This window comes from Mesocricetus auratus, unplaced genomic scaffold (genome assembly GCF_017639785.1).
Source record: "Mesocricetus auratus isolate SY011 unplaced genomic scaffold, BCM_Maur_2.0 Super-Scaffold_15014, whole genome shotgun sequence".
In the NCBI taxonomy this organism is placed as follows: Eukaryota; Metazoa; Chordata; class Mammalia; order Rodentia; family Cricetidae; genus Mesocricetus; species Mesocricetus auratus.
The window spans coordinates 45,493,877-45,511,526 of record NW_024429186.1 but is presented as its reverse complement, the minus strand read 5'-3'; the positions used below and the strand labels follow the sequence as shown (position 1 = coordinate 45,511,526).

The following is a 17,650-nucleotide window of genomic DNA, read 5'->3' as shown; positions in this document are numbered from 1 at the left end:
AATCTGAAGGTATCTATTAGTCTTACTTAGAACTGGGATAGCTAAAATCATTATTTCATGAAAAGCAATTGAATGTTAGAAAGGTACTTTAGGGTCTTGAAGGAAAGAAAAATAACATTTGTTGTGCTGTTAAAAGTATGCAAAACTAGCCGAGCAATGGTGGTGCACGCCTTTAATCCCAGCACTTAGGAGACAAAGGCAGTGGATCTTCGGGAGTTTGAGGCCAGCCTGGTCACAGAGTGAGTTCCAGGACAGCCTCCAAAGCCACAGAGAAACCCTGTCTCGAAAAACCAAAAAAAAAGGAAAGAAAGTGTGCAAAACTTACATTTCCACTGATGTTTTCTTTTAGTCAGAAATGCTGATTTATAAACAGTAAAATAATATTTTATGTATATGAATGTTTTGACTACATGTATGTTAATGCACTATGCACCTGCCTGGTACCCACAGAGCTCAGAAGAGGCACAAGATTCCCTGGAACTGGAGTTACATATGGTTGTGAGCTACCATGTTGTAGGTGATAGGAATTGAACCTGGGTCCTGTGCAAGAGCAGTAAATGCTCTTAACTACTGACCCATCTCTTCATCCTGAAAAGATAATGCTTATCAAAAGAAATACAATAATATATCGGTATGAATGAATTAGATTACATGAAAAACAAACTCAGTATGAATAAAATTAAATATTTATTTTGACTATGATTGATTTTTGACAAGTTTGTTGCTAGACCATGCCCTCAGTAAAACAGCTCATATCCTAACAAAAGGACTATGTAATTCACACAGGAACAGACATCTCAGAGGACTTGAGACTGTTTCAGGTTTTTTAGTAGTCAGAAGTGACTTACAGCTGTGAGATTCTGACTGCAGAGGAGAATGATAGGAGAAAAGGCTGGATTAGAAATTACAAAGGGGCCGGGCGTTGGTGGCGCACGCCTTTAATCCCAGCACTCGGGAGGCAGAGGCAGGCGGATCTCTGTGAGTTCGAGGCCAGCCTGGTCTACAGAGTGAGTTCCAGGACAGCCTCCAAACCTGGGAGAAACCCTGTCTCGAAAAACCAAAAAAAAAAAAAAAAAAAAAAAAAAAGAAATTACAAAGGGGCCTGGAGAGATGGCTCAGAAGTTAAGAGCACTGCATGTTCTTCCAGAGGTCCTGAGTTCAATTCCCAGAAACCACATGGTGGCTCACAACCATCTATAATGAGGTCTGATGCCTTCTCCTGGGGTGCAAGCATGTACACAGATAAAAAACTGTGCATAATAAATAAATAATTAAAGAAATTACAAAGGGAATATGTATAATTTTATAACTTATAAATCCAGAAGATACCACCTTAGGGTAATCAAAAACTCAAGGCCGGGCATGGTAGCATATGCTTTAGTGCTAGCATTTGGGAGGCTAAAGCAGAAAAATTGCCAGCTTAAGGCCAGCCTTGGCTACATAGCAGTAGAAAAAATTAAAATCATATATGACTGGACAGAATGTAATAAGAAGAGAATTACAACTACAGCTGTGACAGTCCCATCAAAGATGCATAATGTGAACTCAACACCTCATGACTACCAACAAGCTCAGCCTGGAGATAGCCTGCATAGCAACAGACCTCTAATAGTCAGACCTGGAGGATGCCCTACACAGCAACAGGCTTCTAATAGTCAGAACTGGAGGATGCCCTACACAGCAACAGGCTTCTAGTAGTCAAACCTGGAGGATATCCTACACAGTAACAGGCTTCTAATAATCAGACCCATAAGGTCATGAATGCTATGAGAAGAGAAATTGAAAGAGACTTAAGAGACATGGCCACTTAATGCATACATGTTTTTCACCTGGATCTTCTTGCTCTGAAAGTTACTGTGGATCATCAAGTGGAGGTTTGAACATTACAATCTGTGTGAATTCCTGATATTGATAGCTATATAGGAATATGTTGGCTTAAAATTAAAGTCTACAGATTCATTGCTGTTTCCCTTTAAGAAGTGAAACCTAACTCCCCTCCAAAAGAGTTCAGTGGTTGGTGTCTAACAAAGCATAGTGTTGGTGTGTGACTGGGACGGTTAATATTGACTGTCAGTTTGATAAGATCTAGACTCTCATGAAACAGATCGGGCACAACTGTGAGAGCATCTACACTTAGTCTCTGCTCATGCTTGTGGGACCTCATCTTGATAAGGTTAATTGAAGTTGGAAGAGTCGCCCACAGTAGGCAGCACCGATCCCTGAGCTGGAGTCTTTAAAAAGCTAAAGTGACCTGAGCACAAACATTCATTTCTCTCTGCTTGACCATCATACGGGGTGACAGCTACCCCAAGTATTTACTGCTGTAACTTCCCTGCCAGGATGGACTGTACCCTTGAACTGTCAAACAGCCTTTATCAGGGTATTTTTTAATCACAACAGGAAAAGTAACTGAGACAGTGACTTTGGAGAGTGGGTCATAAGAGGCCCCAGATTCCTTCTTTTCCTGATAGAAAGTCACTGCCATATTATCAGGGTATTCAAGTGTCTGTGGAGAAGCGAGGAGCTGTAGGCATTCTGTGACTGGCCAGGAAAAAACCAAAGCTCTGTACCAGTGGCTATACCAGTGAGTCAGACAAGGCTTCAGAGACCAAAGCCCTGGGTAAAGTTAATGTCCACCCTCCCAGTACTCCTGTGGCAGGCTAGCCAGTCAAGCTGCTCCAAGGGTTTGGGCCTCAGAAGCCATGTGAGATACCAATGTTTGTTGTTTCGAACCAGTTGAGTTAGGACTAGATAACTCATAAGAAAAAGTGTTCTGATTGTAAGAAATATTTCATGCTGAATATTTGGTGTGATGAGGCAACTATCCTCAAGTGGAACGGAAAAAATTTCTGCTACTGCTGTATAATTTTTATAAGTATATAAATTAATTTCAAGTAAAAGTTTAAAGATTTAAAAAAGGGAAGTAGCTAAACAGGTGTCTCAGTAAATTTAACAGCTGTACCAGCAGCTTGGTATCCCAAGTTCATTCCCTAGAGCCCAGGGGAAAGTTAAACATGCTGGCTGCACTTGTGTGATCCCACACTCCTGCTGTGCAGTGGCAGGTGGAGACAGGATGGGCTCTGGGGGGCTCTGGGGAGCTCTGGGCAGCAACAAGACAGACAGCAAGAGAGACTGCCTCAACACAAGGCGCAGAGACAGACCACACCCGCACATTGTCCTCTAACCTGGACAGCTATGCTACGGCACATGCATACCCACATGATTGGCTTTTGCTTTTAGAAGGAGTCTCTGGATTAATAAAGGCAGTGACAATGGATGGAATGAGAGATGAAGTCAGTAAAATTAATAAGATTCAGTGTGATTAGTCTCATCAAAGACTTAGATGTAGAACATAGGACCTAGCAGCAGAGTGTCAGAAGAGTTTGGGGGAAGACTGAGTCGTTGCTACCCAGGATTAGGAAAATAGACAGCATGAGATGTTTAGAAGAAAGTCTCTGTTCAGAAGTCTGTCTTCACAAGAGGATGAGACTGTGTGGGAAAATAATCAAAATGAGAAAAGAGCTGAGGGGTAGCTGTTGGTCAAGTGCTTGCAGTTCAAGCATGAGAACTCACTTTTGATCCACAAAGCTCATGTGAAATGCCAAGGCTCGGGGAAAGGAGACAGGCAGGTGTGTGGGGTTCACTGGCTAGTCAGCCTCACCAAATCTGTGCGCCTCTGTTTCAGTGAGGGGTTGTTTTCAGAGGACAAGTAGACAGCTCCTGAGGAGGAATGCCAGAGATTGACCTGCTCCCCCCCCACACACACACACAAGAAAACAAGAAAAAAAAAACAAAAACAAAAGAAGGGTTACGAGGTGAAATCAGTAGTGTTGGGATTGTATGAATTAGCTTTAAATGTTGAATTTGATCCATAGTGAGTTTGAGGCACAGTTAGAAGGAAAGGAAGTCCGAATGACAAGACCTTTCTTTCTTTTGGTTTTTCAAGACAGGGTTTCTCTGTAGTCCTGGCTGTACTGGAACTCATTCTGTAGACCAGGCTGGCCTTGAATGCACAGAGATCCACCTGCCTCTGCCCCCTGAGTGGTGGGATTAAAGGTGTGGGCCACCACCCATCTCAAGGCCGTTTTTCAAAAACAAATGTTAAAAAGAAAAGAAAAAACATGTTGGACTTGTTTACAACAAGATCTATTTGTGTTCTTCATACGGTTTGGCTGGTTCTCTCTTTTCTTTTAGATTTATTTATTATATATATGGGATTATGCCCGCAGGTCAGGAGAGGGTACCAGATGTCATTATAGATGGTTGAGAGCCACCACGTGGTTGCTGGGAATTGAACTCCAAGACCTTTGGAAGGGCATCTCTACAGCCCTGGGCTGGTTTTCTTTTAGATTGTTTTATGTTTTATTTCAGCATATATGGAGGTACAGAATATTGTTTTATAACTCTGCTTTTCCATTTAGTAATATAATAGATGCTTTATCATTATCAATAATACATCATCTTAAAGCATTTTTCTACTTATGAATACATAACCCCTCCCCCTTTATTTGGAAGCCAGAACATTTATTTTATGGTTGATTGAAATCCTCTGCATGAACTAGATGCTGCAGCTGCTGCCCTTTTGGGTTTAGGTATTCCTTCACGGAATCCATGTTAGAATCAGCCCAGTCCCAGTAGTGTTTCATCTTAGCCTGGGCACTCCAGTTATACTCTCGCTTACCTTGGCAGTGTAGCCATATTTGGCACAGGTGGACTTCTGGAAGTGGTGGGGCTTAGAGCCATGGTGGTGGCACAGCGTGTCCATCTTACTGCAACCCTTTCCAAAGAATGATGTTTTCTGTCATGTTGCTTGTGCTGTCACTGAGGCCAAAAAGTCTATTTCCCCTTTTTTCTGTTGTAATCCGTGACAGATATGTTTACCTGTGTGACACCAGGAAGTGTTGCTGCTTCAGCTGCTGCATTTTGATATTTGAGGCTTTTCATCATTCCTAATTGTAGTAAACTTGTTACAGGACAAAGCAGCGACAGTGAAGATCTCCCCGCCATAGACAGTTCAAGCAAATGCACGCCAGTCAAGCATCTCAACCTGTCTAAACCGCAGAAGCTGACTCGCTCCCCTGCAAGGATCTCACCTCACATCAAAGATGGAGAGAAAGAGAAGCACAGAGAAAAGCATCCAAATTCATCCCCTAGGACATATAAGTGGAGCTTCCAACTCAGTAAGAATCTTTCAGATAGCCTGAATGGATATTGTAAAGTGTAACATTTCCTAAAATGTCCATTTGGAATAATGTTAGTAATCATTAATAAATTATATAGCCATTCCAAATCAATAATCATCACTTGTATGTAAGCTGCTTTTCTTTTGTTTCTTTCTTTTCTTTTTCTTTTTCTTTTTTTTATAATTTGGATAATGCTAACTTGGTAAATGTGAAAAAATACTAGTTACACTATAGGTCACTTCGCTTTATTTTAATGTTTTCTGATGTTTTGTGATCATTAGAGTGATACATTTGCAGTGTGTGTGTGGGTTTTTTTTTAAGATTCATTTATTTAATGTGCACTGGTGTTTTGCTTGCATATATTCTGCTAGTGGTTGAATCACCTGGAACTGGAGTTACAGACAGTTGTGAGCTGTCGTATGGGTGCTGGGAGTTGAACCTGGGTCTTCTGAAAAAGCAGCCAGTGCTCTTAACCATTGAGCCATCTCTCCAGCCCCCACAGTAATACTTGTTTAGTATAGAATATTGGGCTAAGGAACTCTTAATCATATAGGTTTAATTTAATCATAAATTCTGTAAAAGAGATTTTACAGCTTTTACTGATTTGTAAGTTAAACTTTTTATAGAATTGCCTTTTTTTTCTTACAAAATTACTGTTTTAAAATTCAGATTAATTTTATCTTTCCTTTTAGATGAATTAGATAATATGAACAGTGCAGAGAGAATCTCTTTTCTCCAAGAAAAACTACAAGAAATTAGAAAATACTACATGTCTTTGAAGTCTGAAGTTGCCACCATTGACAGGAGGAGGAAAAGATTGAAAAAGAAAGATAGAGAAGGTAATGCTATTTGTTTCTCCGCTCATTTTCAATACACATAGATAATTTTTTATAAGTTTATCTCTCTCAGTTCATATGTAGTAGATGCTGCTTTTAGGTTTAGGGGTTTCTCCTGATGCAGGAAGTGGGTGTGTCTGCAAGTGAATTAACCAGAATGACACCCTTGTAAGGTCTATGAACTATTTTGAATAGTCTGTGATTTACTAAGTATGCTGCGTTTTCCAAGAGGGCATTGTCTGCTTAACAAATATTTATTGGCTGTTTGTGAGGTTCAACAAGACAAATAGCTCTTAGGTCTTTGCCATTACTTTTTTTGGAACCGTAAGTCATTCATAAACAACTATAGGGCAATCTAATGCAGTTTAGTAATACCAGTGAGCATGTGTGACATGCCAGGGGCTTGGGGCAGACAAAGTAGACACGTTTGCTGGATACTGTGTTCCCCGAGTGACATTGCCAGTCTGGCAGTTAGGTTATTTTAAATAACTTTAAATAACAGAGTAGTATCTGTGCCAGACCTTAAGAAAGAGGGTTACCAGCTAGTCAAACATTGGACATGGTATTTAGCCAAGCTTTGCCAAAATAACTGTAAAGGAAATTAAGGTTTGTGTCCTAACTAACTAGTAGTCAGATCAGAACAAGGGAATCGATCACTCACTAGTGTGACTATAGGAAGAAATGGCATTCGAGATGATAATGCCCAGTGCTAGAGAAAATAAGAGGGGGATTTATGTGTTGCTTGTGGCAGAACAAATTGTGATAGCATCTACCTATATTAGTTATTTCCACTTAGCTGCACCTAAAGAATATAAGAAGGAATCAGGACAAAGTAGAGTCCCAAGGATGTGCCCTCAGTGACCTTTTTACTCCAGTGGTTTGTCTCCAACTTTTCACCCAAGGAGACATCATATGAATTTCTCACAGGATTAATCCATTGATTAGATCGGAGTGGTCATAATAGGATTGTTTCTGAAAACCCCTCATACACACATACCCAGAGGAATTCTTTACTAATCTCCCTGGCATTTCTTAATGTAATCAAGTTGACCATTTAGACTAATGGTCAAAAATCTCCTTGTCAATGTATACCCAACCACACCCCTTAACCACAGCATTCCACCCTGGTTCCCCAGAGGCTTATGTTCATTTCTTAGTTCAAGGTGCATTCAGTTCATTTCCATTAAGTTCCATAGACCCAGCCACTCCAGTATTATTCAGAAGTCTAAGACCATACTACCTACCAAGACTCAAAAACATCTCTGAGTCCTTGTAAAAATTAGAAAAAAAATTAAGAAAACAACTTCCATACTTCCGACATAAACATTCCTATTCCAAAAGAGAGGAGTGGGGAAAGAGAGGAATGATGGAGCCAGGCAAGACACACTCAGTATAGCAAGTAATGAGTCCTGTTGTTTCATGTCTAGCACCAGGGGTCACATGGTATCCTGTTGTGATCTCCACAGGATTTGGGCAGCTCCATGTCTATGGCCTTGCTGTCCACTTGGCCTCTCTCTTGGGCTGGAGGGTGATACCTGCACCAACCAAGAGGAACATAGCATACTATGATATTTCTAGGGATAAATAGCCGTTAGACCCTTAAGCCTGTTGCCAAGGAGAACAGTACAGAGCTGTTCTTTACTGTAGTGAAGTGTAGGACTTGGAAAATAATCTGTTTCATAAATAAGGGATTCATGAATAAATGCTTGTTTTACAAAAGGCCCTATATGCCAGGCATTGGTGGCACACACCTTTAATCCCAGCACTCAGTCGATCTCTGTGAGTTCAAGGCCAGCCTGGTCTACCAAGCGAGTTCCAGGATATGCTCCAAAAACAATGCAGAGAAACCCTGTCTCGAAAAACCAAAAAAAAAAAAAAAAAAAAGAAAGAAAAATAAAAGGCCCTATATCCACAAGAAAGAAAATGAAACAGCTAACACACTAGACAAGAAATATCAGCAAATCAGGTGTGGTGGTCTATACTATAATCCTCGTACTCTGGATGGGGCAGGAGAATAGTGAGTTGGCCAGCCTTGGCTACATAGTAAGAAAGGTAAATGAAACCCCCAAACCACAAAAAGAATTGCCAATGCTTTTATCTTTTTTTGTTTGTTTTGTTTTTCGAGACAGTTTCTCTGTATAGCTTTGGAGCCTATTCTGTTACTCCCTCTGTAGATCAGGCTGGACAATGTTTATCTTTTGAAGCTAGGGTGTGTATGTGTGTATACACACATGTACACCTCAGCCTTCAGGAGGCAGAATCAGGATCTCTTCCAAGTTCAAGGCCAGCTTGAACTACATAGCAAGATCCTGCCTCAAAAAACAAAACCCTGTATCTGTAGGATGCTGTGAGCAGCTGCTAGACTGCTGTATTAGTGCTAAAACACCACTGAAGAGCACCCTCACTTGCTCTTGCAATTTAAAAAAAAGCAAGCAAGTCAGTTGACTCCTTTTAACTGTAGAAAAGCTTTCAAGTTAGTGTCGGGGTGAGGCTGAGCTTCAAGACGAGTTAAACTGGAACAAGAAATGAGATTATCTACCTTTAAAGAAAGGCTCACCTCTCCCCTTCTCTGGCTGAAACATGAACTGGATGGAATTGCTTTGTAGACTTGGGCACCAGCTGTAGCTAATGGTGATGGAGAAGGGTTAGATCAAAGTTGAATACCAGATGATGGGCCCCCCTGTCCTTTTCCAACCCTCCCACTCCTTGAGGACCATAACCACCAATGTGCTCATTCCTGGGGGAGAGGGCGGGGATTCTTCTGAAGAAGCCTAGACAAATGGTCTAACCTGGAAACCAACATTTGGATGCTTCTGAACCTAAAAGCAAGACCCTTGAACATCACATGTTTTCACCACACTGAAAGCTGCAAAACTCAGACGTGGCTTCTGGCTGGTTACAGCTCTTTGTACTTATGGAACCCACGTGACCAGATGTATAAAGAAAACATTTGTCTAAAGGCAGAGGCCAAAATGGGAGGGGGAAAAACACCCCATAAAATTTTTTTCTTTTAAAAAGCACAAAAATATACTAGAAATTTAAAGCTGGTCATGGAAACTCATACCTAGAGTGTAGTCCTAGCACTTGGGAGGTGGAAGCAGGATCAAGAGTTCAAAGCCAGCCTGAGCTAGGTAGCTGGTTCAAGCATTGGAGACTAACTTAAGACCTGTGTGTTCCCCACCCCAAAAAAAGGAAAAAGTTTCCGAGATGAAGAAGGATACATGAAAATATGACAGAATGATTAAAAAAAATAGTAAAGGGTATATGTGTTGTGTTGGGGGGAAAAAATCCCACCAGAAAGTAAAAAAGATAATTTTTGGTGGTATGTCCCCGCATTGTTAGCACATAATGACAGTGAGTTCCACGAGGCCAGCCTGCACTACATAGAGACACCATGTCTCAAAGAAGTGGAAAGGGACAGCCTGAGCTATATATAGCTGTGCTGTGTCAAAGAAGTGGGTTGTTAGACAGAAAGGAAGGACAGGGGAGTACTGAGGATAGAGAAGAGGAAATGGCAGAACCAACTGGTGAGGAACTAACAAAAAGGATTTCTTGAAAGAATGGGGAGGTGACTCCTTAGAGAATGCTAAGAGAACTCCCAGAGGTGAGGGTGTGTGTTAGAAGGTTAAACGACCTTTATGAGAGTGGAAAGTCACACCACAAATCTTAGCACTCCACGGACAGTGAGTTCTTAGAGCTTTTTGTTCTCTTTGGAAGATGAGGTTGACCTTCTAAGGCAGGATCTCTCTAGCCCAGGCTGGCCGGTATGCATCCTACCAAGTGCTGGGATTACAGGTCTGATTTCAGGTGCTAAAAGCTTACCTTGTAAAAAGTACACACAGAAGTGGGTGGACAGCATCCCGTTTCTTAGATCAGAAACCAGACGAGAGAGCATGTGATCCTGCAGACAAGCAGTCCTTGCCTGACTCAGGGACGCTACAGAGTAAGAACAGAAGGGTTATTGCTTGCAGCTGCGCAAGCGTGTGGGGTTATTACAGGTGATGGAGGAAGCTTAGGGAATGAGACTGGGTCAGGGAGACAGCTGAAGCTAATCAGAGGGAACAGTCTGTAGGGAAGCAATGGCAAGGCTGTAAACATCCAGTGGGGAGAAGGCCATGGTGACACTTGCTGCACACACTGTCAGCCCCTGAGGAAGGCTTTGTCATTTCTCTGAGCCTCACACTCTTGGGGAAGGCCATACCACCCTGAACGTGCCCGATCTCGTCTGATCTCGGAAGCTAAGCAGGGTTGGGCCTGGTTAGTACTTGGATGGGAGGCTTTATTTTCCATGTGTCTGAAACTGTGGTCCTTGACATGCCTGTGTCCAACAACCCACATTCACGTAGGACTTCACAGGAAAACAGGGCAAACCTTAATTCGGTGGTGAAATGCCATCGGGTGCCCAGTGCTGGGCAAGCTTGCCCAACAACCTTTCCAGGATCAGGATGGAACAGGAGTAGGTGGGAACAGCTGGCTTCAGGAGGTGTCTAAATCATCCCACCCATGTTCACACACACCTGATAGGGTCAACCATATGGCAAGCACTGTACTCCCTCTAATGGAACTTCTGGGGATGACCTTGACCAGTTCAACTTTTTTTTAAAAGGTTTTTCAAGACAGCTCTGTGGCTTTGGAGCCTGTCCTGGAACTAGCTCTTGTAGACCAGGCTCGTCTCGAACTCACAGAGATCCTCCTGCCTCTGCCTCCGGAGTGCTGGGATTAAAGGGGTGCACCACCACCACCCAGCTGACTAGTCCAACTTTTTAATACCAAAATTAGCATAGAGCAAATGAAAAGAGATCAAACTTTAGAATGTGTCTGCTTTCCAGCCTGGTCTACAAAGCAAGTCCCACACAAAGAAACCCTGTCTTGAATAACAAACAAAGAATGTGTCCATTTTAAGACTGTGAATAGTAAGACTTGGTCATAGTGTTGGTAATCACAACAGGAAGGACTGGTGGTGTAGCTGTGGAAAGTGCTTACCTAGCTTTGGGTTCCCTGCCCAGTTCGTCTCCCCTCACCCCTCTCCTCCCACAGACTTCATTTCTGTTTACTCCTTATAGTTGTGATGTCTGACTCTGTTTAGTCTTTCATTTCGTTGTTGCAGTGCTGAGGGCGGAACCCAGGATGGAACCCATGCATGTTCAGTACACTGGATTCTGTGTCCTCACTCCATCCCAGCCTTGTGGCATCTTTTCGGACCTAAGTCCCTTAACTGGCCAAACGCTGGCCTCACTTAACTGAGTCAAGCGTAGTACTTGCTGACAACCCCTTACTCTTTTGGGCAGCATTTAATTGGCCTGTGATTGAAGTGAACGATGCTACAAATCTAGTTCCAGCCAGGTATAGTGGGGCAAGCCCGGAATCCCAGCACTTGGGAGACAGAGGCAAGAGACTCAGAATGTAAGGTCTCCTTAACTGCATGTCAAGTTTGACCCAGCCTGTTCGATGTGAGACGATCTCAAAAAACAAACAAAGCCTTATTTCTAACTTAACTTCTATTTTCGGTATCTTCGTGTAATCATTTCTTAACCTAACCTGGTTGTGTTGATTCCACAGTGTCTCACGCAGGAGCGTCTATGTCATCTGCTTCATCAGACACTGGAATGAGTCCCTCTTCATCATCTCCCCCCCAAAATGTACTTGCTGTAGAGTGCAGGTGATGAACATTTTCTCCACCTTCCAGCAGTTTGCTGCCATGGACATAAATTCCCAAACCCTGAAATACAACCACAGAAAGCACTCAGCTGGCTAAGTATCTCCTGTATATTTTTCCAGGATTGTGTCTATATCCTCCTCTCTTCTTTTTTATTGTTGCAAAAAATAAGCTTATTAATAATTGAAGGTTAGGTGACCTGCCATATTGGTCATAATTTTTCCTCTGTATTTTTTTCCTTTTTTTTTGTGATAGAGAAAAAAGGGCACTTAGCAAATTTGAATTTGTATGCTAAAGCTTTCAGGTGTTCTAGAAATCATAGGCAAGCGAGTGCACATGCTAAACATCAGAATATTATCCGGCTGAATAGTGACTGCTGCACTTTCACTGAGCTGTATTTGAACATGAACACTTGGTGAGTAGGGGGGTTATTTTGTGTTTTTTTTTAAATTGTTGTTGATTTTTTAAATTTAATTTTTTGTGGAAGCACTTGCTATGTAGAACTGCCAAAGTATATGTTCAGCAGTGTGCCCAGGTTTAAAAGTGTAAATGGGACAAAATAAATTGTGAAAGGAAGTGTAGTTGACTGAAAACTGCAGTTGTAATAAGTCTTCCACTTTTTATAGGACTTTTGAGCACACAATTATGCAAATATTTTAATGTTTATTAATGTTTACAGTGGAATTGTGAATAAGTTTTCAGTGGACTATCTTATCCCTTGACAAAAATATTTTGTCTTTTTTCTATGTAATTTCAGAGTTTTTATTTTGTTACAAAAATACAAAAATGAAATATATAACAACAATGAAGTTATTTAACAAGATTTCTAAAGCTGAAAATTTTGTGTAAAATAAGGTATTATCTTGCAACTTGTTAAATATATTTATTCAGACATTGGATGGTTGTATTTTTATGTATTTTTTAAAATATTAATAAAATTGAATAAAGAAAATTCTAGGTTAATTCACTCTTTGGATGGCAATAGTTGTCAGCTGCCCCTTTGGCAGGAGGCGGCATATGCAGCCTCGTGTGCTGAAGGGAGTCGGTCTCAGCCCTTCCATCAGAACAGCTGTAAGTGGGCATCTGGATTACTCAATGTGTCTTTGTGTAGAGACTTTGGCAGTCCTAGTATTTAAACTGTTTGGAGGATCAAATTTTTGGTTGCCCTTAAGATGCTTTGTCACAGTTTTATGTTTGCTATACTGCCGAATAAATTTATATCTCCCAAAGTTGAGATGCAACAATTACGTAAAGCCACTATGTATGCCTTGTCTGTGAATTGTTTCACAGGCTGATACATTTGTAAATAATTCTTCCAAAATCATGTATTTAAAGCAGTTTTGCATATACATTATGTAAAAAAGGTGATTTTTTAAAAACAATTTTTAAATTCATGTTTGTACATTAAAAGGGGTTGTTTTGAAGCCTCCTTTTGTGTTTCATATGCTGTACCGTGGTAGCCTGGGTGCCCCAGACTATGATGGCAGACAGAGGCACAACACACCCATGATGGATGGCAGAGCATTACTGAAATCATTGTTTCAACTTCATTTTGCCACATTGTGAACTTGTTATTCAGATTTCTTCCATTTTCTCAGAGAATTAAAACAAAAAAGTACTCTTGTAATATGAACTTTCCTGTCTCTTCTTTGCAAAGCAGAAGTATTTCCATGTAACATAAAAATGGAGCCCAGTGGGCGTGTCTTAAACATAGGCTTTAATTACATTTTTTGTTTTCTTTTAAGTGATTTTTTTTTAAGTGCCAGTAACTTCTAGTTGGAAAATTAGATTCTATGAAACTAAGCGTTTCAGTGCATTCTTCAAATTTTAAAATACTTCTAGTACTTAATTATAAAAATGAAAAAGTGTCACTCAAAACTAATTGGAACTAGGAAACAACTTTAGATATGTTAGTAATTTCTTTCAGTAGCAATTTGGTAAATCTGAGATAACTTACTAGTTTGAATATTGTCCCTCTTAGCTGATAGAAATTTGGTACCGAAGTATTGGGGAGTAGCTACAGAAGTCAAAATTACATGTTCAGTAAATACATATATAGATACTACCTAAACTATTTTAGAAAAACATGTGAGATTGAGTATTGATTAGGCATTACAGTTCAAATGTTGGGCTTATTTTGAGTTTACCTAAATTTTGAATAGACTATTACATATTGCATGTGAGATTGCGTATTGATTAGGCATTACAGTTCAAATGTTGGGCTTATTTTGAATTTATCTAAATTACATATTGCATGTGACTAAGAAAGTAGAAGTATAAAGATACATAAAAAAGGGATATACTGTCTTTAAATCAAGGCATTCAAAGTATAGCTTTTTGTGTTGTATTCTTTTGCATATTTTTACTGTTAATTATTGTTATTAAATTTCCGGTATTTTACTAAGAGAGCACATTTAAAAGACAATTAGGACATCTATAAAATTGGCTTAGATCATAGAAATCCATATGAATTAATTTGCTTATGTACTTTCCTTATGGGCCTTATAATTTAACATATCTCTCAAACATTCAATGTTACATTTAACATCATCCAAAAAGTATTAGCAGAACTGATTTCTTAGCAATTTACGGAGTATCTTCTGTGTATCAGACATTACATGATGATGCTAAGACTTGGCCACATGAGTGAGCAAGACACAGAGGTTCCTGTCTTCATGGATTATATGAGATAAATAGAGTAGACATCAAACAATCACCCTATTTAATTAAAATACATTTTTCCTTTGGCTTTTTGAGGCAGGGTCATATGCAGGCCAGGCTGATTTTGAGGCCAGGCTGGAACTGAGGCTGGCTTTGAATTTCTGATCTTCCTGTTTTTACCTCTCAAATGCTAGGATGACAGGCATGCACTTTTATACCTGGCTAAACTCATTTAATTTCTTTGTCTTTTCTTTCTTCTTCCCTTTGTTAAACAAACACTGCATCCACAAAGGTAACATACCTTTACACAGTTAAAGTGATATTCCACAGCACAAACAAATATAACACGTTTTTGCCTAGTTAAAATAGTATTCTGTAACAAGCTTCACTCAGCCTTCCAAGTGTTAGGAATGCAGGAATGGTAAGCATTTGAAGTTGCTGCTGTCGAGACATCCTAACACGGACACCAACTGGTTTTAAGACTGGCATGGTCTGGGAAGGTTTTGAGGAAAAAAACAGCAGTTAAACTGAGCCCCAGTGAGGAAGGCGAACAGGACAGGAGATGGGAAAAGCGCTGTAGACAGTACAGTGTCTAAGCAGGTGACGCCAAGGGAGACCAGGCTGAGACGGAAGTGGGTCGGCACTCACGTAACTGCCCCAGCCTTGCCCCTCTCGCCACCGCTTCCTGCCCTCCTTTCCCTCCCATGATCAGCCCGAGTGCCCAGGGCTGTCCCAGCTGCTTTGCCAGGAAGCCAGGGTTTCTCTGTATTGTTTTGGAGCCTGTCCTGGAATTCGCTCTGTAGACCAGGCTGGCCTCAAACTCGCAGCCTCCCGAGTGCTGGGGCGTGCGCCACCAACGCCCAGCCTCAGTTTCTTTTTAAAGAAATTGTTGATCTTTCTATAGAACACCAGACTTTCAACATCTTAGGGCTCTTTTTATAACATGATAGTGTTGAATTGTCAACTCCATACAGTGAATTAAAGTCACTTGCTTAATGACCTAATTGCCACTTAAGATATTCCTACACTGGTGAGTTTCCTTGCCTGTCTTTTCGGGGCTCCCCCTCCCTCCCCCATCATTTTCATGTGGCTGCAGACAGTTTTACTCCATTACAGGAAGATGGCATATAATAGCACTTGTCATAGGGTTGAACAGCTCTGGATGGAGTTTCGAGCTGATAAGGAATTTCCAACAAATACATGCTTAGTGCTTTAGCACAGTACAGTTTGTTCTAGTACTTAACACCCCCCCCCCCCCCCAGACAGGGCCTTATGTGTAGTTCCAGGCTGGACTTGAATTCAAAATAACCCTCTCTGAGCTTAGGGACTCCAAGTATGTACCCTATACTCAATTCTTCAGCTTGCTTCCCCCACCCCAAATTCTAATGATATGTTCACAGTTGACAAGCACAAGATACTCTTCATTTATAGAGAGAATTAAGAACAGTATTTATCATTTTGATATTTGTAGTTAACATAATTATGAAGCTATGTTCATTTTGTACTGTGTATTATGCAAAAGTCATTTTGAAAAGCTCTGTTGTGAAGCTCAAGGAACATTATGTTTGAAATAAATGAATGTATGTGTAAGTAATTGGCTTTCTTCTTAAATTGAATCCAACAAGATAATCTGAGTTAAGAGTCTTGTCTGCTAAGAGTTGCCAAAGAGTGCCAGGCGTGATGGCCCACACCGTTAATCCCAGCACTCGGGGAGGCAGAGGCAGGCTGATCTCTGTGAGTTCAAGGCCAGTCTGGTCTACAGAATGACTTCCAGGACAGCTAGAGCCGTTACCCAGAGAAACCCTGTCAAGAAAAACAACAAAACAAAAGCTGCCAGAGGAGGGGTTAATGAGATGACTCTGCAGGTACAGGTGCTTGCCACCAAGCCTGAAGACCTGAGTTCAAAGCCTGGGACCCACATGATAGGAAGAGAGTACCAACTTTCTCACTTCTGACCTCCATACATAATGAATAAATGAATAAGTATAATTTTTAAAGTTGCCAGAGTAAACATAAAAATAGGAGATATTCTGTTAAATTTGAATTTCAGACAGATAGTTATGTAATATAAATAGAGCCCCTGACTGTGTGTTCAGGCTTCAGACTTTGCAAACACTTAATGGTTTTGTGCTGATGGGAACCCTTTTGTTTTCAGTACTAGGGACTGGACCCAAGGGCCTTGTGCATGCTGAACATACCCTCTGCCACTAAGCTACACTCTATCCCCAAGGAACTCTCAAATGCCTGTTAATAAAGAGAATGGATAAATAAGACGTGGCATGTTGGTTAAAGGAAATTACAGAACAGTTAAAAAAGATTTGGATATTCAAAACACATTGATTTTGTATGTATAAATATAATACCAGGAGTTGGAGACTAAGCATGTAATACATACCTGTCATCCCTGCCCTTGAGTGTAAGCAGAAGGATTAGAAATCCAAGGTTATCTTGGCTACATAGTTAGAGGCCAGCCTGGTCTACCTGAAACTTGTGTACAAATACAATGTGTGTGTGTGTGTGTGATTATATATATGTGTGTTATCTATACATATATAATCACATATGCACATATTTTATATTTGGAGAACGTGTATATTTTATTATATTATGAGGATATACTCTCATACATGTGTGTATATATAAATGAATAACAAATTTATATATATATATACACACACACATAAAAAATGAATAACAAATTTAAGGTGGTAGAGTAGAGCAAAAGGAAAGGCGTGGAGAAGCAGGTGCAGAGCATTTGCTGGTCCCACAGTGTACACTCACACACACACACACACACACACTCACACACACACAATGCTAAAGCGGTTCTACAGTAAAAATTGATAAACTGAATGCTGTGCTATTCTTCTCTATCCTTTATTATTGCTCCAGTTTGAATGTCCACAACCAGATTTGATGTTGAAATCAATCCTCCCATGAAGTATTAGCAGTGGCACCACAGCAGCATGTGTTGGTATAAGCCTGTAATCCCGGAGCTCAGGACGCTGACCAGATGGAATGTTCCAGGTCACTGGCTCTGTGTAATTGGCAAGTCCATCCGTTCATGGATTAAGGTGTTATCCCGAAAGTCAGTCTGCTAAAAGCTGGTTTAAAGCATGCATCCGTGGATATGGGCATCCCCAACCCTGCTCCCGTATCTCCTCCCTGGTCCCTCTGTGTCCCTCTCCTCCTCCTCCGCCACTACACTGGCTTGGCTTTTTCTGGTATGTGCCCTCTATCACCTGGGTGTCACCAGTTCCCTTCTCACACGAATGCCCATTAGATATGACCTTAACCACTGAGCCTCCTGGGCC

At 40.8% G+C, this 17,650-nt stretch overlaps 1 protein-coding gene and 1 pseudogene across 2 annotated transcripts in view; one reads left to right on the top strand and one right to left on the bottom strand.

The window, feature by feature from the left end:
- The window catches only part of Arid4a (AT-rich interaction domain 4A), a 64,789-nt gene extending 51,487 nt beyond the window's left edge, over nt 1-13,302 (top strand). For both annotated transcript variants that reach the window (XM_040742972.1, XM_040742973.1), the window contains 3 exons: nt 4,974-5,180; nt 5,876-6,022; nt 11,579-13,302. In XM_040742972.1, coding sequence (XP_040598906.1) covers nt 4,974-5,180; nt 5,876-6,022; nt 11,579-11,682 — 458 coding nt within the window. In that variant the 3' untranslated portion in view covers nt 11,683-13,302. The remainder of the gene's footprint in view (nt 1-4,973; nt 5,181-5,875; nt 6,023-11,578) is intronic.
- Nucleotides 4,489-4,944, bottom strand: LOC110340018 (annotated as a pseudogene).
- Nucleotides 13,303-17,650: the final 4,348 nt, after the last annotated feature.